Source organism: Excalfactoria chinensis, chromosome 4 (genome assembly GCF_039878825.1).
Source record: "Excalfactoria chinensis isolate bCotChi1 chromosome 4, bCotChi1.hap2, whole genome shotgun sequence".
Classification (NCBI taxonomy): domain Eukaryota; kingdom Metazoa; phylum Chordata; class Aves; order Galliformes; family Phasianidae; genus Excalfactoria; species Excalfactoria chinensis.
Window position 1 is genome coordinate 56,357,503 of NC_092828.1, and position 25,876 is coordinate 56,383,378.

The window sequence follows — 25,876 nt, forward strand, 5'->3', positions numbered from 1 at the left end:
CTCGACAGCACCGCGTGCCTCCCCGTCCCGCATCGATCAAGTTCCCGCAAAGTTTGACGGCTGCGGACAGCGGCGGACGGAGCGCCGCCGGTCCAGGCCCAGTGCCGCAGGTAGGGGCGGGCAGCCCTCCGCCCGGGAGCACGGCGCGGCCGCGTCCCTCCCTCCGCCGCTTCCTTTTATTTATTTATTTATTTTTTTTAGGATGTTTAAAGGAAGAAACGTGCAACGCCCCGAACTTCCCAATAATCCGCGTGGAAACATCTCAGCCACGACGGGAATATGAACGCAAAGCCCCGCAGAGATGTGAGCGCTGAGCCCCGCGCCCGCCCGATCCCGAAGTGCGGTGCGGTGCCGCCTCCCGCACATCCCGGCCCCGCGGTGCGCCGCGCCCGCAACCCGCAGCCCGCCGGGGGGCTCCGTGCCGCCGCCAGGCCCGGGAGAGCCGCTCCGCCGGGGGAAGGGCGCGGAGACACTCCTCCCCCGGTGCCGCCCGCCCTGCCTCCCGCCCTCCTTCCCTTCCTCCGGCGGCTCCGCGAACCAGGAACCGCGGCGGCGGCGGCTCCGTGCGTGAGGAACCCCGCGGCGCCGCGCCGCCGGGTGCCGCCGGGAGCGCCGGGGTGGCGCGGGAGGGGGCGGCGCGGCCGCGGGGCTCTGCGAGGGGCCGGGCGGGACCGGGGGGAGGAAAAAGTTTACACCCTCAAAGCTCCCCTCCCTCCCGCTCCTTGGTGGCGCAGATGGGAGTTTTACCTGGAATGACATAAGTTTGCTGCTTTTTTTTTTTTTTTTTTTTTTAAATTATTATTATTATTATTATTCCCTTGGCTTTTTTCTTTTCTTTTTTTTTTTTTTTTTTTTTGAGGGTGTTTCCCTTCCCCCTCTTCCCCCCCGCTTTCTCCCTCCTCACCCCCTCCTCGCTCCTGGATCCACCCCCCGCTCCCCTCCGCCGCCGGGCGAGGGTGTGACCCGCGGGAACACCCACCCACCTCAGGCGTCCATGGTGGGAGCTGTCCGCCCGCCGCGCCGCAGCCCCTCCGCGCCCGCTCCGCCGCGCACTCCCCAAATCCCCTCTATTTCTTTTTTTCCCCCTCCCGGAGCCGGTGCGCGCTCGCTGTCGGATGGTTCGCTGGCAGCAGCCGGGGGCCGCGCCTCCTCCTGCCGCCGCCACCGCCACCACCACCATGTCGTAGGGAGGTGAGTGCAGCGCGGACCCCGCGCGGTATCCAGGTCACGGCCGCAGCCCGAAAACTTCACGGGGAGGAGGGACGCTGCCGTGCGACGGCGGCGGCTCCGGGCAGCGCGCGCGGATGGGCGCAGCGCGGAGGACGCGGCTGCGGGCGGAGGTGCGCGGCGCCCCGACGGCCTCTCCCGGGCGGGACGCGGGGCGGGGGGCGCTGGGGAAGGAGGGGTGGGAGACGTGGGACGCGGGGCGGGGGGCAGCGCGGGGCTCAAACTTTGCTCTCCTCGCGTCTCCCTGGGAAAAGGCAGCGGCGGGCGGGATGCGCTCGGGAGCGGCGGGCAGAGGACGAGTCCTTGAGGCTCGGCGCGCTCTGCCGCCGCCGCCGCTTTTTTTTTTTTTTTCAATTTTTTTTTCCCTCTTCCCCCCTTTTTTTATTTATTTCTTTATCATTTTATGTTTTTTAACCCATCCATGCACCGGCGGCGATCGGATCCGCGAGCCGCCGAAACGCAGAAAACCAGGGCCGGCGCCGGGATGACGCTCGGCCCCGCCGCCTCGCCTCGGTCCCCCGGCCCCGGGCGGACGCACCTTCCGCTCCCACCCCCCTCCAACCCCGCGCCGCCCCCCGCGGCCCGGCCCCGCTCCGTCCCGGGGCGCGGCGCCCTGCGGCTTTAAGAAGCTGCGGCTGCCGCCTGTGTCGCAGCAACTTTGTATCAGTCATGTCGCCCGGAGGATGAGTGACGGCGCCGCGCGGCCAATGGGGCGCCGGCCTGGCCCCCGCCGCGCTCCGCTCGGCCAATGGGAGCGCGCGGCGCCGGGACGTAAACTTGAACTTGCGGGCATGTGACATGTTTTTAAAGGACTTGGCACCTTTTCCCGTCCCCTCCCGGGTGCCGCGCCGTGACACCGGGCGGCGCGGCGCGCCTCGGGCGGGCGGGCAGGGGCCGGGTGGCCGCCCCGCGCCGCTCCGCCCGCCCTCTCTCCCTCCCTCCCTCCTTTTCCCTCCTCCTCCTCCTTTTCCCTCCCTCGGCGGCAACAGGTACCGCGGGCGGGGGCGCGGCCCCGGGGCCCCCGGGAGGAGCGGGCGGGGGGGGATGGGGGACGCGGGGATGCTCCGCCGGGCGGGCGGCGGCGAAACGAGCGCCGTCAAACGCCACGGCTGCGGGGGGCCGGGAGCGAAACTTACCGCGGGTCCCGCTCGGGGATGGGTGACCCTCGGGGGGAGCGGGGACCCCCGGGCGGCGACTCGCGGTTCTTTGATTTGTGAGAAGGTTCTTACGTATCGCGGTTGTCGCGAGCCCCGTTTCACGCCGGCGGGTCGCGGTGCGCGGGGGGGGGGGGGGGGGATCGCAAATGGCCGCGCGCGGGGCGGCGAGGAGAGGCCGGCTCTAAGGGAGGGGGGCCGCGCCGCGAGGTGGTCCCGCCGCCAGACCCGCGCCGCCTGCCGCCTTCCCCGCCGCGATCCGCCGTGCTACTCGGAGCCCGGCGCGCTGCCGCTCCCCGAGCCGCGCAGGATCTCTGCTCTCTCTCCGGTAGCGCAGGACCGGGGGGAAAGAGAAGGAGGGGGGGGAATTTTTTTTTTGCTTTTTATTTTTTTCCCTTTTCCCATGGAGTGACCCAGATTTCCATCCGTTAAAGTTCTGAAGCACGCTCGCCTATTGATTCTGTACGAAGTTTTGAGGCTTGCTGCTGCGAAGGAGATCGCTAACCCAGCGCCACAGCGCTCCCGCAGCTCCGGGCCTGTGTCGGAGCGGCCCCGCACCGTGCCGCTGCCTGCGGGGGCTGCGGGGCGCTGCCATCCCGGCGCTGACCCTCCCCGAGCTCCCGGGGTTCCGAAGTGGCGGTCGCTCGCGGCCGCCATTGATTTCGGTAGGAATTAGGCTTGCTCAGCACTTAACGTGAGGGGTAAGTGATGATCTAGAAGTGACTTTGTGTGAAAGCGAGCACTTCTGGCCGGAGATTTTCCACTGTAGGTATGGGATTGGGTCCACGGGATGATGTTCTGACAGCGTTTGTGCCTGGCAGGATTGCGGGCATAGGACCATAGCCCCTAAGGAGTGTTGGCGCCTTTCCCTTGGAGGTTTTTCTTTGTTTTATTTTTGTTTTTACAAGGTTGCTTAAAAAAGAGATAGTTCTTAAGCGGTGCTAAATGAGGTGGTTAAGCACAGTGTTAAACTAGTGCATTTTGGAAGGAGGAAAAAGTCTTTATGTAATGCTGATATTATAAGTATTGGTACTCGACTTCTTACAGTTCTGACAAGACGATGAGCCTGTTGTTTAAAATGTTACTTATATGTGATTTTCAGAATAACAGAATTCTTCCAGAATAATGCATGCGTGACCACTCGGAAAGCAACTATGCCTAGGGAGAGTGCCATGTTGGGTGGGAGGCTTTGTAGGACCACTTCTTAGAAGGAGGTTCACTTTATGCATTCCTCTTGCTGCCTACCATGGAGGTTGGTGGGGTTGCAGACCCTGCAGCCCTTCATCATCCCCTCCTTCTGTGCGGGAACTTCTCTCCTTGTTCACCTTGTCTTTCCATATCCCACAATGGGGCTCTGAAAGCTTGGCTTCCAGACCCATAGAACCACAGCTTTCCTTCAAAGCGTTGCTTACAGCACTGGAAAATCAAGGGAAACCTTTGAACAGCACCAGCCCCTGCTGCTTTGCTGTCCCTGTAACACGGCAACATGAGGTCTTTGGTGGTGCTATAGGGTTGGGCTGGCACTGTCCAGCATAAGCTTTCAGGCAAGAATTTGGGTCCTTTTTGATGGCTGGTCATCTTTGTTTGAGAGCCTGTCGGACTGTCTCATCTGTGAGACCTTTTCCCATGGTATGGTTGAGAAGAGATTGATGGGGCGGGAAGCGGGGCTGGCAAGCAGACAGACAGGGATAGACAGAGTGAGCGGATATGCCTTGTTTCCTTAGGAAATTAGGAAATTTCCTTAGTAAATTGCACTGTCCTGCCACTTATTAATTTCTTTTTTTTTTTTCCTTTTTTTTTTTTTTTCTTTTTTTTTTTTCTTTTTAATTTGTTTATGTCTTTACTAGTTATGGAGACAAAAGGATACCACAGCTACCCTGAAGGCTTAGATATGGAGAGACGGTGGGGTCAAGTTCCTCAGTCTGTGGAGTATTCTTCCCTAGGTCCTGGAGAGCAGGCTGAGGCCAGTAACTATATGGAGATTGTGAATGTGAGCTGTGCTGCCAGCACCTTTGCAAACAGCAGTGCTCCAGGAAGCAAGGAAAAACCTGAGCTTCTCTCCTGCCTGCAGCAGGACAGCAGCCATCCCACTGTTCTGCCCTCTGACATCAAAACTGAAACAGAGTCAAAGGAACTGTCAGCGACGGTGGCTGAATCCATGGGTTTGTATATGGATTCGATCCGAGACGCCGACTACCCATATGACCAGCAGAACCAGGGGAGCCCGGGTAAGATCTACCAGAACATGGAGCAGCTGGTGAAGCTCTACAAGGAGAACGGCCACTGTTCCTCTCCCATGCACAGCCCCGGTAGGCCCCTGCGGTCCCTGATGGCGGACTCGGGAAGCGCCATGAATGGCGGTGCCATGCACGCTGTTGTCAAAAGTCCCATCGTGTGTCAAGAGAAAAGTCCCTCAGGCTGCAGTCCTCAGAACATGGCTTCCTCAGTGTGTAGTCCTGCTGGTGTTAACTCAGTGTCCTCAACTACTGCTAACTTTGGGAACTTTGCTATGCACAGCCCCATTGGGCAGGGAACTCCCTTGTCACGATCACCCAACGTTGAGAGCCGAGGGTCCATGTTGCACAGCCCCGCTCATGTTAGCAACGTAGGGTCTCCACTTTCTAGCCCTATAAGTAGCATGAAATCACCAATTTCTAGTCCTCCCAGTCACTGCAGTGTGAAATCTCCCGTCTCCAGTCCTAACAATATCACTATGCGGTCTTCTGTGTCCAGCCCTGCAAACCTGAACTCGAGAAGCTCTATTGCCAGCCCTTCCAATGCCAACAACAGGTCCACTCGCTCCAGCCCAGCGGTTAGCACTGTGGGGGGATCTTCGATCTGTAGCCCAGTCAACAGCTCTCTAGGATTCCCTGCTTCCAGCACGCCGGCTGGACCTAGCAGAAGCCAAGATACTGTTCCCAGTCCAGAAGCAAAAGACAAGGGTGCTCAAGAAATTCCGTTTCCCAAAATGGAGGAAATGGAGAATGCCATCTCAAACAACAGCCAGATGAACCTTGTTCAGTTCATAAAACCTGAACCAGATGGTTCATTCGGTAGCTCGTGCATTGGAGAAAACAGTAAAATAAGTTCTGATTGCCCGTTTTCGGTACCAGTGAAGCAAGAGTCAGCTAAACATCCTTGTTCCGGTGCCTCTTTTAAAGGGAATCAAACAGTAAATCCTTTTCCATTTACAGATGGCTCATATTTTTCTTTCATGGATGACAAAGACTACTACTCTCTTTCTGGGATTTTAGGACCACCTGTTTCTTCCTTTGATAGCAATTGTGAAGGTAGCGGTTTTCCAAATCCAGGCCTCCCTGTGGGGATTAAGCAGGAGCCTGATGATGGCAGCTATTACCAAGACAGTAGCATACCATCCTCTGCCATCGTTGGTGTAAATTCAGGTGGACAGTCATTTCACTACAGGATCGGTGCCCAGGGCACGATATCTCTGTCACGGCCCGTTGCTAGAGAGCAAGCATTTCAGCACTTGAGCTCCTTCCCTCCCGTCAGCACGCTAGTGGAGACCTGGAAATCGCATTCGGAGCTGGCGTCCAGAAGAAGTGATGGGTATCCAGTTCTAGACTACATTCCAGAAAATGTGTCCAGGTAAGTGAGCAAGCTGCTACTTTTTTCTCCCCTCCCTTTTCCATGAGGTGTGAATCAAAATGAGGTCTAGGATGGTATTTCTCAAGTTGATGTGTAATTCTGTGCTGGAATTTCAGTTCTTACTATTAGATTTGTTGGTTGTTTTCTGTAGTTTGCTATGGATTTAATAAAAGCTTTAATATTTGAAAAGAGCATATTATATTCTATTATTAGATTTGAAAGTGTCACTTTATTATGTTTATGAGCTCTTACTACTACGAATGTTGTCTTTCCCATAATGAGAGGTTAGTAAAAAAAATTGCTCTTGTGTGTCCAATAAAGGGTATTCTTCCTTAGCTGGTGCTCAAATGTGTTGTAACTCATGTGAAATGGTGAGATGAGGATCAGACAGTAATGTCTGGAATCCATTTTTGTAGAGATGTGTGGCTCTAATTTTGCACCGGGCTACAACTGGTTAAATTTGAAAACTAAACCTTACGAGCCTGTGGCAACATATTATTTCTGTATTGTAACTGTAGGAACATTTGGTTTGTATATATAGAAAAATGCCTCCAGAAGGAGGAGGGCTGTTAAAACTTGACGCATTTGAAAGGGAAAAATGGATGAACTGATCTCCTAAGTTTTGGTGAGAGTAATTTGCAAGTGTCCTAAGCATTTGTATTGGCCAATACGTGGAAGTGCACACTTCTTCCACAAACAGGTGTTCGTGTGTTTTATGAAGGACACTTACTTACATAAGCTGTCTAGTTGCATAGTCAGTTTTACAGATTATTAAATGCAATGTGACTGAGCGAGAGTAGCTATGTAGCCTCCTCATCTGTCAAACTGGCTGACCCCAGGTTTATGCTATCAGCAAAATAGTTGGTAAGAGAATTTGCATCTTCTTGTCCAAAGCTGTTTTGTTGTTTTTTTTTTCACATCAAAAGATGTCCAGTTTCTACCATATTCTTGGATTGGCGTGAAGAGGATGTGTACTTTCTCAATACTTGTATGATTCAAAATATTTTTGGAAAAAAATGGGCTTGCAATGAAAAACATAATGGCTAAACTAAGGGTGCTTTTGGGAAGACAATCCTCACAAGAGTTTGGGGGGGTAGGGGGAAGAAGCAATTACTCTCAGACCTGTCCAGTGCCTCTGCAGTCTACTTGAATAGTTTGCTCTCCATCCTTGACTGTTTCTTTGTCTATTTCAAGTATTGTTTGTAGACAGCACACTTTTTTTTTTTTTTTTTAATACATCTTGCTGAAATTGAAAAGTCTGTACCCCACCTTCTTGCTGAACTTTGCACATAGCTGTATGCTTGTCATCGTCTATGCTTGGATCAAATGTGCTTCCTGGATCAAAGGAGATGCAGTTACTGTCGCCTAGTTATTTTGCCAGAAGAACGTTCATAAAATGCATTATTTACACACTGGCAGAAGTTCACCAGAAGAATGATGGGTTGTCTGCAAACAAAGACCCAATACTTGCTTGTCTTTGTGTTTGAGCACTGTTACTTGGGAGCTGGCTCCCACAGCCCGTGAGAGCTCTTGTTTGAGTAAGTGCTGCTCAGATTGAGTCAAGGTTGTCATCTGTTGCAGGATGTGATCCGCTGAGCGGCAAACAGGGAAATGCTGTTCAGGATCATGGTCATCCATAGTTATGTTTTTATGACAGTTCTGCTTAAGGTTTTTGAAGGGGTGTCTTCTGATCTGACGTTATTCCGTGTTAGCTCTTCTCACCTGTGCCTCTAGATCCATAAATGAATCATCTGTCAACGGGGCTGATGTGACTACGCTTTCCTTTGTTTTTTAAGCTGATATCTTAGCAAGGTATGCATCTCAGTGTAGCTGTTGCTTTACATGATTGAAATTCTGAAGTTTTTACCTCTCAGAGCAATTATGCACGTGCAAAATTCTGTTTAGGTGGTACAGATATGCAGGATTGCAACACTTCAGACATCCTGATCTGTGTTTCAGATTAGGACATGTGTCATCATTTCAAATCTCTATCTCAGCCTCATTATTTAACTAAATGTTACTGTTAATCTGTCTGGCAATGACTTTGTGCTAACAGATGCAGCAGGGGACCTGTGTGAAGGCCTTTCAAGTTTCAAAATAAATTAATGTAGAGGTCATTCTTAGCAGTACAGATTTGAATGCATAGGTGCCCATACAGACATTTGTCTGCTGATGAGACAAGTCAAAGACTTGTAAAAGCTCACTCTTCCTAATGAGCCTCAAATCCATCTTCACCTTTTTCCTTAATTCCTGTGCTACATTTCAGCTAAAGCAGAGAAGATCATGATTAAGTTTGTTCATCCTCCGAAGTACTGTAATAAAACACACATAGTTTAAAGCTGTGTCCCGAAGGGTATTTCATCTTTCCTATGTCAAGAGGGTGTAGGAATGACAAAAACTCCTCCTTCATGTTGTTAAAAGGTGTGATTAACCCTTCGTATCCTGCAACAGAAAGTTCCAGATGCTTTAAATCTTCCATTTCATCTTTATTTTTCCTGAAGTATATATATTTTGCATTATAAAATACCATAAGAAAAGACTAAAATGAAGGTGAAAAAGAGGCTACGTGATTCTTTGTAGTCTGTAGGTAATCTGCATTGAGTAGATCTCGTTTTGACATTATGGTCTGAACTTCAATACTGTACCTTCTTTGATATGCAGCTTACATTGTGGGAAGGACTGGGTGACCAGGAGTGAAGAAGGCTTTTCACACTGACAATGTTTAGAATATTCTTAGAAATTATTTTCTTTTCTTAATAAAATATCACCTTTTATTAAATTGATGCTGTCTTAAGTCAGTTACAGTTGCTGACAGTATCAAATAAACATAGCTTAGGCATGTGAAATACTTTGCTGTCTTATTGACCAAGTACCACTGGAACATTCTCTTTTTCCTTTTTTAGTTATTTTTATTTGATAGTGGACAGTTACGGTTATCTTTAAGGTGGGTGGTGGGAACTTTGTTTACACGATTACAATCTGCAGGATTTGGGGAAGGAGAGCTTCTCAAGTGAAAAAGCACGTTTGCCTATTGCCTTTGAAATGTTGCTTCTGTTAATATGCATGCAGAACGTATCTTTAAAAGATTGAGCATGTATTATTTTTAATAGAGGGTGAATCATGCCTGTGTGTCTGTGTGTAGACCTCTTCCCCCCCGCCCCCCTTCAATGAATGACATTTCTAAGAAATAGCAGTTTTTAAACAAAGAATATTAAAGCAGGCTTGGAAAATAAGGTATGTGAGGTGGTGTGATGTCATTGATGGAAATCTGCTTTAAGGTGATTGCTCATCTGAATCAGGGTATGAGCCTAAGACTCATGATCGTGCCAATTATGTAATTTTCAAAATGGCCTAGGAAAATGTCAGGGTTGCTTGAAACAACAGTAAAAATTGAGGAGGATGACCTTTCTGCTGCGTTAGCTCTTACCTAAAGCTTTTTCTGCAAATGTGCCTTTTCCTTCTAATTTCCGTGTTAACTCTTGTTTGTACGTGTGCATACTCGCTGTTCTCAGCAGTTGTGGTGGAAACAAAGGGCTGATGTTCCTACTGTGCATTCTTCCAAGCAGTTGCAGTTGGATAGCTTTCAGATTTAGCTAAAAAACAGACTGTTGGGTTCCATTACCTGCTAACACCTCCTGATGTTGCCTTGCCAAGCATCTCCCCCAAAGCTGTTTTCTTCCCAGGCTGGGAACAGGTGCAAAGTTGCTCCCAAAGGGGAAGAAGACCCCTGGGGATGGTGCATCTCCATGCCATAGAGGTTTGGGGTAAAAATCCATGTGCAGACTTTTTCCCCATGTGGATGATGATGAATAGGTGCAGGTGTTGCTTGCTGAGACAGGTGACAGACAAAAGAAGAACTCAGATGCAGTTCTAGTTTCCTGTGTTTCAGCAGCAGTTTTGCTCAAAACTTTTCCAGACTTTCAGGTTGCTTTCTTTTTTCACCCAGTGTTCTTCTCTCCAATGACTGTAAGGAGTGTTGTACCAACTGCTGAACTGGCATATGGTTTTCTTGTGTATTTATTATTTTTAATGTAAAAAAAAACTCATTTTCCCCCCTGATTTTGATTCAGAAACTAAACAAAAATACCCTCAAATCTGTTTTCCTATGATGACGATGCTTAACTGCGTGTCTTAGATTGTAAACAGATCGAAGAGTCAGACTGAATGTATAAATTTAAGCACGTGAATATCTGTTCTTTTGGGGTGTGGGTAGACTTAAAGGAATTTAAGGTACAAAATGATACAGGTTCCTGAACAGCTCTTTCTGTTTGCTAGCCTGTATACGGTGGTGATGCATGAAGCGGTACTGTTTCAGCAAAGTTTCCCTAGCTGTGTGGGATGAATTCATGAAGTTAGAATGTGTTGCTATCATTAAATAAGTTTACTATTTCAGCGAGAGTTACTTCTACCTTCTGGTAATTACATTTTAATTGTTAACTGGATGAGGAAATTTCAAAATGTTTCGTCATTGTGTTTTAGAGTTTAATGTAGGTGTGCTACAACAGCTTGAAAGGCTCTCATTCACTTCTTAGGATTTATGGTCAAGTCGACAGTGTTTAGGGACTTCTTATATCTGCCTGATCCTGAGCAGTTTGCGTGAATCAGGTCATTGCTTTGGTGTGCAGCCCAGAACCTGCAGGCTGGACTGGGTGGTATATCCCAGCTTCCCAGAGCACTGGGTACATGCAGGATATTCCTGTCCATCCTTCTGACTGTGCTCATAGCTGTGTAGATAGATAAATAAATGCTGATAATGACAACAACATGGGCTTCACTTACGGGTAACCCTCCCTGATGTGAATGGATGATCTGGTTAAAAAACTGTTTTCAGTCTATTGCAGTTATTTTCTGTCAGTAACATTGTGTTAAAAATTATCTAGAATAGTCACTTATCTGAATGATACCTGCCAGAAGATAAAGGTCTGGTAAATATTATTTTTAGAATTTATGATTGACCTTCACCTCTGTTTGTTTTTTTATGGACTTCATATGAAAAAGGCCAAGCTGTTTAAAATATTCTCTGTGCTTTGGTAGGATTGTTTTCCCTATTAGTTTCCCACAAGTTCACTGTTGAAAAGGCTGGACAATAATTCTCTTCTGTTGCACACCACAGCCTTAAACGTGTATTTTTTCTCATTTGGAAATTAATATGTGAAATTATATATGGAGCTATGAAAAAAAAAAAAGAGTGTATTTTTAATGTTTCTGGATGTAATCTTGATACATAACAGGAACCTCAACATGTGTCTTTATTTGTCACTTCAGAGATTGAGCCTGCATTAATGCATGGGGCCAGAAGGTCCAAAGGTTCTCCTTGACATACCAGCATGCATTTCACAGCCTTGTAGTTCCTAGTTTTGTTTATTGTTGTTTTGTTGAGGGTGCCCGGTTTTGTTTGCTACTTTGATTGAGGAATTCAGAATCTTTATGAAGTATCTTTTTAAATTATTTTAATTTCTTTTAAAGAAAAACCCTCCTAAGTCTCCTAGGGATGCTGCATTTTTCCCTTCAAATTGCATGTGAAAATTGACTCTTATGAGACAGAGGAGTTCTCCTTGCTGGAAGATCCATTCCATGAATGAGTGGAGCTTTGAAAACGGTGGAAATAAGAGCTTCTTTCCTGTACCTACATCTGGGGATTGTTTTGTTTTTTTTCTTTGTGTGGGAGCATAAGTCATGTAGTGTGGCACTGAAGCATTTATGTGGCCAGTTGATACTGTTAAACTGTATGAAACTTGGCTGTTACAAATTGGCTTGCCATAGTTTATTTTGATAATAGCCAGTCACTGTTTCCTAGCTTTTATATCATGTAGTGATACAGGCTCTCTGTGGTACCTTTGTCTGACTGATCCCTGGGAAAGGGAAAGCAAGCTCATCTTTGTGCACAGATTTTAAAATAAGGAAGCAGAAGAAATTTTGATCATCCGTATTTTGACAGTATGGATTCATTCCTCTTAGTGAGGACAGGAAGACACTGATGTCTGAAATACGTTCTGTGCAGTAATGTCCCCATTCTATTTTATGGGATGTGTGTGGCAGTTATGCAAGTGAGCGTCCATATTGTTGCAGGGGTATCAGTAATCATGCAGTACTCCTGTTATCTGCACAGGGAGTAAATTGTTAAGTTCTGATTCAATAACTTGTCCTTATTCAACAAGCGCTTAGCATTAATGGAACCTAAACGTGCTCTCAGGTGCTCTGCCCAGTTGACTCAGTTTTCTGTGTGTGTGTATTGGTGCTTTATTTAACTGCAGCTTCAGTAGAGATTGCTGTCGGATGCTGTCTGCAGTTGACCAATGTATTGTTTTCAGTGATGAAATGTGCTGTTGGGCAATGCCCTGGAGTCTGGTCTGACACTGTTTCTGCCATTGGTTTGGGTGTGTTGTAGGTGTTACATGTGAGGGCCAGATCGGTTTCCTGATCCAGTTCACTCTGAAGGTCTAAAAACTGGCCACCGGCGCTACTCAGTGAGCAGTGTGGGCACGGTGGCAAACTGAAAGGATGGAGTGGGAAAAGTGCCTCTGAAATATCACAAGTGGATGTTGCTGCTCAATGTATCATCAAGCTGTAGACTCAGCAGCTATGTTTTCAGGGTATACTTTTCAAAGGCAGCTTCTATTTTCCAACTGTAGGTGTCTGTATGAATTAGCATGTTTGAACATAGTTGTGGAAGCTGGAGTTAATAATGGACTGATTTCAATCAGAATCCCTTGGGGAACAGTGGAGTGCTGTGATTTCAGATTTAAGCTTTGAGAGGTCAAAAAATACTGTGGTTTACGATGAACATAAGACTTCGACTTGTTCTCTGGCAAATACATCTGACAATATGGTCTGTATAAGAGTGATAAAAGGGTGTGTGAAAAGCAAGTATTAAGTGTGTCTAAGTTTAGTAATTTTATCCATTCTCACATGCAGCTGGTTGCTATTCAGTGCTTGGTGCTCAGCATATGAACTACCTTACTTCAGCTGCAGTCTCTTCCAGGTGGAAGAGGTATGTGGAGAAAAAGTGAGAACTACTTCCATTGCATGCAGTTGTCTGAGTGGCTTCAGCAGTTACTGGGTGGCATGTTTGAATGCCTGAACAACCCCTTGCATTACTGTGCTGCCTTGGTGGTGCACAGTGCCAGGGGTCATCGCTCACTGGAGCTGCATTACAGTTTCCTTCTTCCTTTTCCTGCTGGAGCTGCATTGCTTTTGCTGCTGGAGGAGACGCGCTGACCTTGGTGGAGGGTGTATTTTTTGTTGTTGTTTTTTAATTTATGCCACAGGGAGATGCCTTGTAGGCCAGGAAGTCCCTGCTTATCCATGCCAGCAAATCCCAGCATGGTCTGCTCCAGTACCACTGCAGGCACAAGTGACAGCAGCAGCTCTTGTCTTTGTGTGGGCTCTGCACATGCTTAGGAGTTGTTTGAGGGCTTCCTGTAACACTTTGAAGGAGGGTGTGTGCACACCATTAATAATATGCATGCTTCTGTTCAGGAACCCCCGAGTTTTTACAAAATCTTAAAAGTTAATTTTCTTTCTGGATGATGTTTTTTAATAACTTATCTTTTTTGAATTTAAAAATAATAATAATAAAAAAGCTTTATTTTTATTTGTTCATTTCTTTTTGTAACTGAAGTTCATTAACAAAAATTACCAGTTCTTAATATGCTTTCTGAAAGGATATGATCTCGGTATTCTCCCCTTTGGCTTTACTGAAATTGGTGCTGCAGGATGTCAAATAAGATAAATGATTCTGGATTCTTAAAAGGGTATCTAACATTGGTCCTATCTACTCAATTCACGAACAAACATTTTACAGGCAGTTTTTCTTCACTGAACTGTGCTATGACAGAAGTTCCCAATCTGTGGGTAGGCCACAAGAGAATGACTTGAATTTTATTTCTTTGTCTTAAACTGTGAATTAAGCTCCTGCAATTACATTAGAATATGTTGCTAGCTGCTTGCTAAATTAAATCCCTATAAATCTGTAATCTGTAAGCAGCAGTTCTGTGAATTACTTCAGGAAGAAAAAAAGTAGATTAAAGTTTATATTTGGAAGGGGGGTAACTTGGCTAATATAGAAAGATACTTCTTTAAAAAGAATAAACTTTAGTTGGAACACCTGAACAGAAACCGAATCCATTGATTGTAAAATGGCTTATAGGACTTCGTATGCTCTCTAAAGATGCATGGGAACCCTACTGATTGTGGTTAGTGATAATTAATAATAGATCAAAGAGTTTTAGCCCTGAGGTTGAAAAGTAAATTTCAGACTAATTGCTGAATGTTTCTTATGATTTTTTTGTATCATTTCACTCAATTACATTCTCCATGCTAAGCAGTGTTTTTTACTTGCATCTGGAGGTGTAGTGAGGTTTTTGAATGGACTTTCAGACTGAAATGATTCTATTCAGCTTTTCTTTCTTTCTCTGCTTTTTTTGCTGCTATCTCGAGTTTGAAACAGTGGTGGCTTAATAAACCACTTCCCCTACCAGCTGTGTGGAGCTATAGGGCCATCATGAGGCCTCCCCTCAGCCTCATCTCTGGGCTGAGCAAAGCGAGGGAACTCAGCTGCTCCTCATACAGCTTGCCCTCCAGACCCTTCACCATCTTCATAGCCCTCCTTTGGATGCTCTCTTGCAGCTTCACGTCCTTACTTTGTTGTGCTCAGAACTGCCTGCAGTGCTCAAGGTGAAGCCACTGTCCCCTGATCAGTGTGAGCAGGCAGAGCATTGCTCTGCTAACCCTTATACCGAGCCTTGCACCCTGGTGGCAGGTTAAGCGCTGCCCCGCCTCAGCAGGAGGCTGCGTATTCCGGTGCATCCCCTAGAGCTTGTGCAATCTGGCTGTGTCTGTGTACCTGCATGACTGCGTCACCCTGCTGTGTCCTCACCCAGACCTGTGCTCCCAGAGCCCTTGGGGAGCTCAGGTTTCACAACCTGTGTGTCCCGGTTTACACTGGCAGCATCTGGTTGTGGAAAATCGATTGTGTTTGTGTACGTGGCTCTCCGCTGGTACGGCTGCGGGTCAAGAGGTGGGGAAGGGCTCTTAGGGTGGCTACAACCCCTCTGTTGGCATGGCCTCTTGTCCAGTGAAAGGAAGGCCTTAAGGAGGGCCTCAAACTACTGCCCTCAAATTGGGTGTTGTTTCCGGAACCATTGTTTTGGGGGTGGTCCATTGGAATGAGGGTGGTGGGTTCAGGCGAATGCTCCAGAAGACTGGAGGTCCCACATTCGGCACTGCAGAGGGCTTGTCTCCAGGAAACAGTCATACACTTCAGGAGTTCTGAAGCCTGTGGTACCAAGGACTTTGCAAATGAAGGCTGGTGGGAAACTTGGAATGCTTCCAGTAAGGCTGTCTGACTTGTCTGCTTCGTTACAGTATTGCAAAGTAAATGAAATCTGTGTACAGTAGGTGAGATCAGTCAGTGAGCTGTTCATCCAGTGCTGTGTTCAGATCCTCTTCACTGGCTCTTGGTTATTTTCCAGAGTTGTTTGGAGAAATTAAAAAAAGAGAAAAGAAAAAGAAGAGCCCTAAAGGATTAAGACTTAGACAGCTGTTCATCCTAGGATGTGTGAAAAGATTCAGAAAAAAAGTCCCAATTTGAAGACATCAAATATAACCTTATGTTTGCCATGCTTAAGGATCAAGGTCTTTTTTTTTTTTTTTTTTTTTTGATTCTGAATAGAAAATAAACACACGTCACCAGTCCTGGCCCATTGGGCTGGGAATACGTGCTTCTGGGTCAGGGCAGGTGTCTCTTTCTATAGCTGGCAGAAGACAGTGTCCCAGAGCTGGGCATGGCCCTACGTTACGTGTGAGAAAGTTCTGGCAGCACATCTTCCCTCTGAAGCTGCCTGTATTGATGCAGGGGTACCAAAGGAGATGGAGGGTACCCCTGGTGCTATGAGGATCATCCTCTGGTTGCTGAGGACTGCCCCTTCGTTGCTTGCCTTTCTGCTTGGCTTTAGGGTGGACGACACAGGTTTTGCTGTGTGTTTTGTTTTTCTGCTTTTGCTTTATCTCCTAGGCACTAAGTCTTTCTTAAGTTAATAATTAAAAGCAAATATTGGCCAATAAGCGTTCCTTAAGGGTTGTATAAAGTTACTGAATGTTACTAGCTTGTCAAAATTCAGCACTGAACCTTTGTAATAGCCCATCCTGTTGTAAAACTCACCGAGTCAAACAGCATTTCTGCAGAATGAGCTCTGCAAGCCCTATAGGAAGTTACCATACTCTTACTTCTGATTCACAGTAGGGAAATTGGATCATCTAAGTGGACTCCATTAGAATTTTTAAATTCTTATTTTAATCTGAATTCGTGTAAACTGCTGGAAGATGAACAAAGAAGAGGTTAGATGTGTCAGCTTCTACTCAGCGTATGGAAGTAAATATTGGAAAAGATCCAGAGCTTTATGGCTGCTGCCAACTAATGACATAAGATAATGTTGCAGTGAAACAATGTTCTTGATTCGCACTTGTTTCCCAACTAACCTTTCTCTTTCTTGAGACTTTGGAATTCAGGTTTTTAAAGATTTTACAGTAGAAAGTAGATTAGGCATATGAAATTTTTGACTGATTAAATCTGTGGTAATGACAACTTCAAACTGCACAAGCAGGTAATAAGATAAAAGTCTGATACTCATTTCATATTAAACCCATTTGGGGAAGAAGCAGGAAGGATGAGTGCTTTAGATAGATGCATTATTCTAAAAAGAGAGAAAAAATGAAAGGGGCTGAATTATACAGAAATATGAAGTGAAAAGACTGAGTTGCTGATTTATTGTGGTTTCTGTCTTGCTTTCTGAGTCCAAAACTGCAGTCATAGAAAGTCTGCAAATGGTTCTGTTTCCTTCCTAACGTAAAGAAAAGTTAATTGTGCACTGAGGGCTGCTAACATATTTGCTAAGTTTGGTTAGAATTTTTTATTTGCATCAGTAATGTTCTTTTGGAGTGAGTCTTCCCATTGCCTCCGTTTACTGTGGGATGGCTGTGAAGTGCAAATAGAGATGCTTCTTAGGAAGCAGCGCATGACAGAAGTGCTTTAGCTGTACCTACAGTACTCCAGCCCCTAATGGCTTTGGTCCATGAGACCTCCTTGGAGCTGCCCTGGGACACGAGTAGTGTGGGTGGAGGGGTCTCCAGCCTCAACCATTCCTCTCTCTGTGTCTCTGTGTTGTGCTGCGCTGCCTGCTAATGCCAGTGCTGGCAGTGTGTTTATTGCGGTTTTCAGCTGTTAGCTCAAGCATTTGTAATTGATAAAAGGGGGAAAAAAAAAAAAAAAAAAAAAAAGGGAATTGCAGGCAAAATAAATGACTCCTGAGAAGAACTTGAGGCATGACTTTGTGCACCTGTATTTGTGCTTATAAGCTATATCCAGAATTACCAGAGTACCTACTGAACTCTTCCTTCACAGCACTCCAGAATTCTTGAAAACAAACGAATGAAACCCTGGAAGCAGGAAATGAGACTGAAGTGACAAATAGGCTGTATCCTGTTTTTTTGCTGGTTTTTTTTTGTTAATGAACTTCACTTCTTTTGAACTAGTTGGAAGGTCTAGATAAGGTTTGCAGATATTCTCATTTATAATAATACTAATGTGCAAAGAAAAACGGGATTGCTTTTTATTGCAGGCAGCTTAAAGAAGTATTTCCAAACAGCTGTAACTTATGCAAACTAATGTAATGACTTATAATTATGGTGTCAGGAAAAAATACATTTTTGTAAAGCAAACCTATTGCTTTACAGCTAATTATATGTTGCGGTTACCTGATACATTGATTTTAATATGATGCTAACCGAGTCAGATAGGTGGTGTATTAATGGCTTGTAAATGACCTGCAGCTGTTAAATCTATTTATGAAGACAGACATTAGAAAAAAGTGTTTTAAACCTTAATCTGTGTTTTTCAATGAACCAGTACCATAACTCCAGGATCTAGATGAGTTCTGAGCTAATTCACTGACTGCTAAGAGGATCTTACTCTTGTCTTATTTTTTCTTGTTTTCATACCTTGTACTGTGACTGATTTCTTCATGTCTTTCAGTGCTGGTCCCTGTCCTCCATCCTCTGGTCTTAGCCCTTTCCATGATCTCAAGATACTTTGGGTCTGATTCCTTCAGCACACACACCTGTTGCTGTGCTTATTAAAAGGAACTCCTAATAACGCCACTAAGGTGGTGAGATGGGGCTGGTGAGTGTTCCTGGAGCCTTTTCCACACCAGCGCTATCAGTTTCTGTCCCCAGACAGGCTTCCTGCTGACTGGGATAGGTATTAGCTTTTTTTACATCACACGGAGTACCCCAGCCTCTGAGGTGACAATGGGTTTAGGGCGGCTTAAATCAGTAAGTCAGTAGAAATGAATGCGGTTTTCATGCTGAGCAGAAAGTATTTGGGACAGAGCAGGAATGAACTTGAGATCAGGAATGTGGAATTGTAAGAAATATGATTTAATGAAAGAGATTATAGCAGCTAGGAAAAGAGCAGGTATTGGTACTGGATGATGTAAGCTTAATGCAGTGCACCAAATCCTGGTCAAGTTTGTGGCTTTGTCCACCAGCACAAAAAAAAAGAGAATATTCAGCATCTCACTGCTTCAGCTTAAGTGAAAGAATCTGATCAATTTTACAGCTGTATTTCATGTAATCAAGTTGAAGAACAGTAGTAAATAGAGAAATACTGCATATTTAGAACAAACTAACCCTTGTCTGACATTTCACATGGACTGGTTAAGTGCCCCTGCACTAGGTATGAGAGTTGTTGATGGAATGCATTAAAATAGCCAGTGTTCAAAGGACAGAAATGTACCAGTCACCTCCCATTTGTAGAAAACTTCATATTAACGTTGTTGTTGCTTTAATAAAGTATGCACAACAACAAACGGTAGAGCAGAACTTTTTGGTTTTCTCTAATTCCATGTCTGTACTGCATGGAACATCCAAAGGACAGGTTCTGAAAATGTCAGGTAACTACATATCCTCGTCTTAATTATGTCCTATGTTATGTTAGGGCTGTGGATTAGGTAAGTGAGATGGCAAAAGTAAATTTAGGTTGGGGTTTCTTCGCCAAGTCCTCAGTGCTTCCACCGGTAGCCCTATGAATTGAGGTAAATATTGAGTAGAGTTTCCTAGCAACAATTGTAAGGTTAAGTAAAAATCAGATTTGCCAGGTGCTGCTTCCAGAGCACACTTCTGAGTTTTGTTTCAAAATGTATACTTTTAATACTTTACCTGCAGTATGAAGTGCTCAACAAAACCTGATAGTATTGTGAAGAATTTCAGAGAGTCATAACTCATTAGAAGTATTGTTATTAATTTGGGACATAGATTTTCTTTTGCTGTCTATTTGTACTGTTCCCAAACTAATAGGGATTAAACTTACATGAGTTCTGTGAGTATTAGCTATTTATATGCGTTTATAAATAAAATAGTTTAAATAAAAGCGACTGTATATATTGCACTGCTCGAGTCTGCTGAAAAAAAGTTATCGTTGGCTTTGTCAAAGTAAACAAACACATGATGTACGGGTCCAAACTGGAGTTAAAATGACAGGAGAGAAGGTCAGCATGAATGCTTCCTCATGTGCCGTGGAAGCAGAGGATTTGTATTCTTTTAGCCTGTTCAGTAAATTGCATGCAAGGATCTCTGGAGGTGCTCTGAGTTTTTAAGATGTGTACCCGCCTAAGGTAGACCTGTTCTGGATAGAATAATTTCCCCTGGAGATGCATGCAGGCCTGGAATTTAGGTTAGCCCAGGACAGATAGATAGATAGCAGAGGGGAGCAAGGAATGGAAAAATTTGGTTGGCTGCTTCCAGTCCTAAGTTTTTGAGACTATAAATAGAGTCTATCAGAATATTTCTAGTTAGTTCTGGGGAAAGTCAGCTGCTGTGCTGGGGATTGGCTGTGCTCCCAGAATGAGGAGGGAAAAAAAAAAAAAAAAAAGTATGATAGGAGGCCTATTGAAAATCTACCAACTGACATGAGTGAAATCAAGAAATTGGAAGACTCCCACATTTAGGCTTTAGTTTGTTTTCTTGCATCCTGGGTCAGCCTGTTTGTAACCAGTCTGCCTCCTTGCCCGTAGCCACTGGCCAGAGGAATGCATAGGGTATGTACCACATGCAGCCAAGTGCGGTCCGGGGTGCAGGAGCCAGAATCTCGGAAGTAGGTGGTGTGCTAGACTTGACCCTTGTGCTGCACTGGTTGACCTGGGCAGTCCTCTCTCTGGGTTAGGTGTGTTCATAGAGTCATAGAATGGCCTGGGTTGAAAAGGACCACAATGATCATGTAGTTTCAACCACCCTGCTATGTGCAGGGTCACCAATCACCAGACAAGGCTGCCCAGAGCTCCATCCAACCTGGCCTTGAATGCCTTCAAGGATGGGGCATCCACAGCCTCCTTGGGCAACCTGTTCCAGTGCGTCACCACCTTCTGTATGAAAAACTTCCTTGTAATATCTAACCTAAACATCCCTGTCTCAGTTTGAGACCATTCCCCCTTGTCCATCCAATCCTGTAAACAGCCATTCTCCCTGTTTGTATGCACCTTTCAAGTACTGGAAGGCCACAATGAGGTCTCCCCAGAGCCTTTTCTTCTCCAAGCTAAACAAGCCCAGTTAAAGCCCAGTATTACATCAAGGGAAACAGTGACATGCAAGCAAAAGCTGAATTTTAAGTTAATAAGGTTATCACATCAGTTGTGACTTTTTTTTTAATAATAAAAGAGAAATATTTTGCTGATAATTTTATGTGCAAATTAATTAAAAACATTATGGTACCAGAAATAGGCATTTAAGGGAGTCATTATGAGCTTTTCAAACACTTAAGGTGCTTTCTAGGAAACATAAATTATATACTTGAAAAATACTCTGAATTGAGGTTAAATTACATTGTATGACTAGAGTATAAATAACTAGAAAGTTTTGTATTTTAGAAAGATTTTGGTTTTACAGAAAAAAATAACTTTTCAGCAGAACTTTCTCTTCTTACCCAATAACTGCAGAAGGATGATCCTTCATACTGTAAGTGGTCAAATGAATAGCTTTGTGTGTGTGAATTGAACCCGAGTTCTCAGATGAGCATCTATTCATGCCAGAGTTCATAGGAGCTGAAATTATATTAAATGAGCTTTTTTAGTGCTGACCTAACACCAGAGGGAAAACAAACAAACAAAAAAAACCACTTGAAAATAAATGCATTTATGACATCTTTTAGGCTTTGCTGGCAACTCAGTTTTAGTTTATCATTTTTCAGATAGTGGGAAAAGTGGTTCTATTGAATGCTTATGTCAGGAGAAGAAGGGATAGAGCATTGTCAGCACTTCTTAGGCTTTCCTGCTGTCTGTAGACATGGCATACCAGTGAGTTGCTTAATTGCTTCTATGAGATCTCCATAAATATTAGATAAAAAAAATCAAACTATATTAATATTTTGTTGTTGTTGTTTTTTAGTTTGTTTGTTGTTTTTTTTTTTTTTTAGGAATAAGATCTTGCAGTAACTGATGTCCTCAGCTGTCTTATTAATTTTTTTATTAATTAAAAAAATTAGTAGAATAATTTCAGACATTCGTGAGTGATTTAAATGGGCAAGCTATAGGTAAAAACTTCCTTCAGACACAACAAGAGAAGTATTTTGTTTTTAAGCAAATACTAATAAATATCTTGTTATTGACAGATCTTGAAGACAGTTGGGTGAAATGTTGGAGGATCATAGACTTATAGATTGGTTTGGGTTGGAAAAGACCTTTTAAGATCACACAGTTCCAACCTCCTGCCGTGGACAGGGTTGCCTCTCACCAGGACAGACTGCCCAGGACCCCATCCAACCTGGCCTTGAGCCCCTTTAGGGCATCCACAATGTCTCTGGGCAACTTGTTCCATCACCTCTGTGCCCTCTGAGTAAAGAATTCCTTCCTAATGTCTAATTCTAGTATCACCTCTTTTACTTTAAAATCATTTCCCTTTATCCTATCACCATTTGTCTGTGAAAAAAGCATATATTTTATCTCATTAATGTGTGGGGAAAATAACCTCCCTAAAAAACTAAACAAACAAAAAATCGGCAACAACGGAGCAAAAAAGAACTTGTGCGGGTTGCCATTTGAATTAAAAAGGAGAAAAATCTGTTGGAGGTTTGAAATAAACCTCCATTAGAATTGATGACCATTCTCTACTTGCTTTCCATGGGGCCAGCATTTCACTAGGCGTTTCACCAGAGGATGGCTGTGTGAGTTAAAACTCTAATTCATTCTGACTGTGTGTTGCCTTGGAGAAATGTTGAGGAACAGCTCATCTGGAGGAGGGGAAAATAAACTTATCTACAGCCAAGGTAGATTTAACTTGGAATAATGCACCAACTTTGTGGGGGGGAGGGGGGGGGGTGGAAAGGAAAACCAAAACAAACAAACATAAAAACCTGAACAATATCAATTGTGTTTGTCAGTAAGGCTTCAAGAATATTTCAACAAATCTGTTTGTCAAAACACAAAGTATTGGAAAAGGGAGATAAACAAGTTATTAATATTTTCGTTTGAGGAAGCAGCTCAAAATTCATGTTAAATATTCACTGTGCCACTTTATGATTTGGATTATGCGAACCCTTTTGTTAACTGAATCTTGAGTGATCTCAGAACAGAGCTGTAAAGTAGTTCTAAAATGATGATTGTAGATAAGTTCCATGGCAGTGAATGTTTTGTTTCTTTTCAAAGGAGTACATTCGAAATATGTCATATACCACCATCCGCTCTAGCCTTCCCGAAAGCAATGATCCTGAATTGAACAGTGCTTTATAATCCATATTTTCTGAAGTTGTGTCTGCTCAAAATTTGGTAACTGTACCTTTAGACTGAGGATTTGATCTTCCATCAGTCAGAGCCCTGATGGCTTTTTTATAGTGGCTGTGTTAGAATCAGTGGGACTGACCATATAGAAATGCTTTGCTTAAGCCTCTGCAGGATGGAAGTTTTCATTTTTTCTAATGTACATCAACATCAGCTGTTTCATATTATGCTCTCTTTCCTGTCTTGTTCTGACACTTTGATTCGTGTCATGCAGTGCATGCATCTTTTCACACTTCCGAACGCCGACTGTGATGGCATGAATCCTTCGTTATTATGTGATTAATTGTAGAGATACAAACATTATCAAATCAAAATCCCCGAAAGGCCTCTTTTAAAGGATCTGCCTAGCTTTTGATTTAGCTGCCCCACAAATTACTTATCTGGTGGCTGTGTGGTTTTTAACATCCTCCTAAATTTGGAACAAATCCATGAAATACTTTCTGCAGTGTCTGGGGAATAGAAAGCTTGATAAGTTATTTTGTCCATTGCTCGGGTCAAACCTTTCAAGAGACAGCAGCACTGAGCGTTGAATCCATTAAATACAAATCAGTGGGTGTGCAGGATCATAGCTTATATTGTCTGTTAGTATATTGGGGTGTTCCATACAGGTTTTCTATTGCTGGAAGTCCAATTTTCATCTTTCAGATGCATGTAAATTCATAAACTACAAGTGTTGCTATATAGGAGAAAATTGTGATTCAGGGGAGAAATAGCATAGCAAAGAAAGCACTTTGCATTAGCTGTTTTATGCGTAGCTACATGCAGTGTTTTTTAAAACAGATTTTGTCCCTTGGGATGTAATAAAAGGCTAGAGACTTATAAACCAAATAAGTCTGTGCGGTATATTATTTAGATACCCAGAGAAAAAAGGTCAGAGAAGTCTCTTGTGTTGTCAATGCCTCAATGGGAGACAATATTAAAAACTGGAAAATATAATACTATATAATTTGGAAACATAATATATAATGTAGGTTGAGAGACAATTACTGTATTTTATGTCTCTATATTTTCCATTTTACTGAACGCGTTTCAGCAACAATTGAGTTTTGGCTGTAATGCTATTTGTAGCAGTTTCCTGAAGCTGCGTAGCAAATTACTGTGGTGTACCAGATCAGATCAGCTCTTCACTTCATTTGTGAAAGCTGCATTATGAAAAACTCCTACTACTGGCTTCTGTGGGTAACAGTGTTTTTGTCCGTATGTATACGACTTTGTGAATGCTAACAGAAAGATGTAGAGCAGTTTTAAGATGCTGTAGCTTATGTAGCTTGTTTGTCATTTTTCAGCATTCATTCATTTAAAACTGTTGAATTAGTTAGGCGGATATGCAGAATGGTTTCGTTTCTCACGAAGTCCTGCCGCCTGTAATGCAAATATTAAAGGAACTGGTCTCATGTATCTGCCTCTTCAGCAGCTAAGCCTGACAAGAAATTAAAAGTGTCTTGGTTATTAGTGATTATCAACAAAAATAAGTGTACTGTCAGTGGTATTTTTTAGCACTGATGTTCCCCTGTACCTAGTTCAGTAAATATTTTCCTGCTTTCAGTGACCTACTCTGGAGCGTTAAATGGCTCACACCAACATGTAAGACAAGTTTGGTAGACTGCAAAAAAGCAAGTTCTGTGTGGCTGTCAGTTGGCAGTTTATCTTGGGAGCTTAGAGAGCATCACTGCTTGTATGTGTCCTGAAGATCCAGCTTAGTAGTTACGTGAGGTTTGCAACAAAGTCAATTGCAGAAAGGAAGCTGAAAGACAAGGTGCAAATCATTGAGGTTTGCTTCAAAGAAGTCAAAATCTTCCATTTGGAAAAATCAGGAAGAGGTGTTAAAATTGCACTGTGGTGGATGGCTGTTTTCTGATTCCATTTTCGAGTGTCTACCAAGTAGCAGTCCTGCAGGAAAGAAGTAGATGGTGCTTTCTCACTAGCAAGTTCATAATCTATACCCTTGAAACCTGCTTTTCATCTCTGTCTCTTTGTGTGCATTTCACTCTTCCTCTCCTCTGTTGAGTGCAGTTGTGACTGACTGCCATTTGATTTTTGACACTGCTGTATAGTCCCACTGCCCAAGTATTCTTGCGTTCTTCAACCCAGGTGAGATCAGAATTTCAGAAATTGGGCAAAACGCTTGACTGCCAACTCTGCAGCCATATGTGTTGTCCAGCCAAATAGCAATTCACTGCCTCTGTATTTGGAGGAAGAGCATTTGCTGGAAAGGCTTAAATGTGGGCTCTGTCAGACTTCCTGAATGAGGAGCGCACCTGAAGGAAGCCAGCAGGAACTGTTTGAAAAACGATTTTTAATGTAGGGGAGCTGGTCTCTTTCAGAACAGTAGAGAAAAGAAGCGGGCTGTTCAGAGCAGAAGTTTAGTTGTGATGGCTGAGAATTGCTCTCAGAAGGAGCCTGTGTCTTCTATCCTGTGAAGGAGGAATGCGAAGGGACTCATGGTCAAGTACAACCTTTGTGAATGCTGTCCCTGTGTTGTCATATTCAGTTAAGATGGTATGTGTTCCTGCATGTGTTTCTTCAAGTTTCACTATTGGATTAACATCCTGATGGCCTTTTAATAAAACAACAAAGAACAGGTCTGTCCAGATTTTCTGGTCTCATCAGGAAGGGTTTAAAATACTTTCTCTGCAGCAAAGCTTCTGTATATTTAATTGTTCTAGCAGCAGCATGGGCAGAGCACACCAATTCACCAAAAAGTCTGTGTGATCTCCTTGGGGCAATTTCTGGATTTTGTGTCCTTAGTTTCCTCAGTGTGTCCCATCTGCTGTCACCCTTTAGAAGGGAGGATGAGATGCAATCAAATAGTTCTGGCATGATCTAACTACAGTTAATTTCCGCACGCTTCTGCAGTGTATTTCAGACCTAGCATGTTCTCTACCAGTAAAGCAAACTTAAGTGTACCAAAGTCTCTCACCAGCCTTAAATCTGAAGTTTCTCCAAGCCTTTATAGTGAACAGAAAGTTCTGTATACAAAACTGGGATTATTTAGCAAGAGGTTGCAAGCTGAGATGTGCGTATGTCTTTGTGAGATGTTCTTACCTATCTTGTTTGCAGAGT

At 44.3% G+C, this 25,876-nt stretch overlaps 1 protein-coding gene across 5 annotated transcripts in view; it reads left to right on the top strand.

Moving 5' to 3' along the window:
* Positions 1-543: 543 nt before the first annotated feature.
* The window catches only part of NR3C2 (nuclear receptor subfamily 3 group C member 2), a 198,138-nt gene continuing 172,805 nt past the window's right edge, over positions 544-25,876 (top strand). The window contains exons 1-2 of one of the 5 annotated variants that reach the window (XM_072334931.1): positions 544-563; positions 4,229-5,990. In XM_072334931.1, the coding sequence (XP_072191032.1) occupies positions 4,231-5,990 (1,760 nt within the window). In that variant the 5' untranslated portion in view covers positions 544-563; positions 4,229-4,230. Of the gene's footprint in view, positions 564-922; positions 1,192-2,059; positions 2,217-2,560; positions 3,083-4,215; positions 5,991-25,876 lie in introns of those variants that run through there. The other 4 variants (XM_072334928.1, XM_072334929.1, XM_072334930.1 and 1 more) reach the window with 4 other exon arrangements.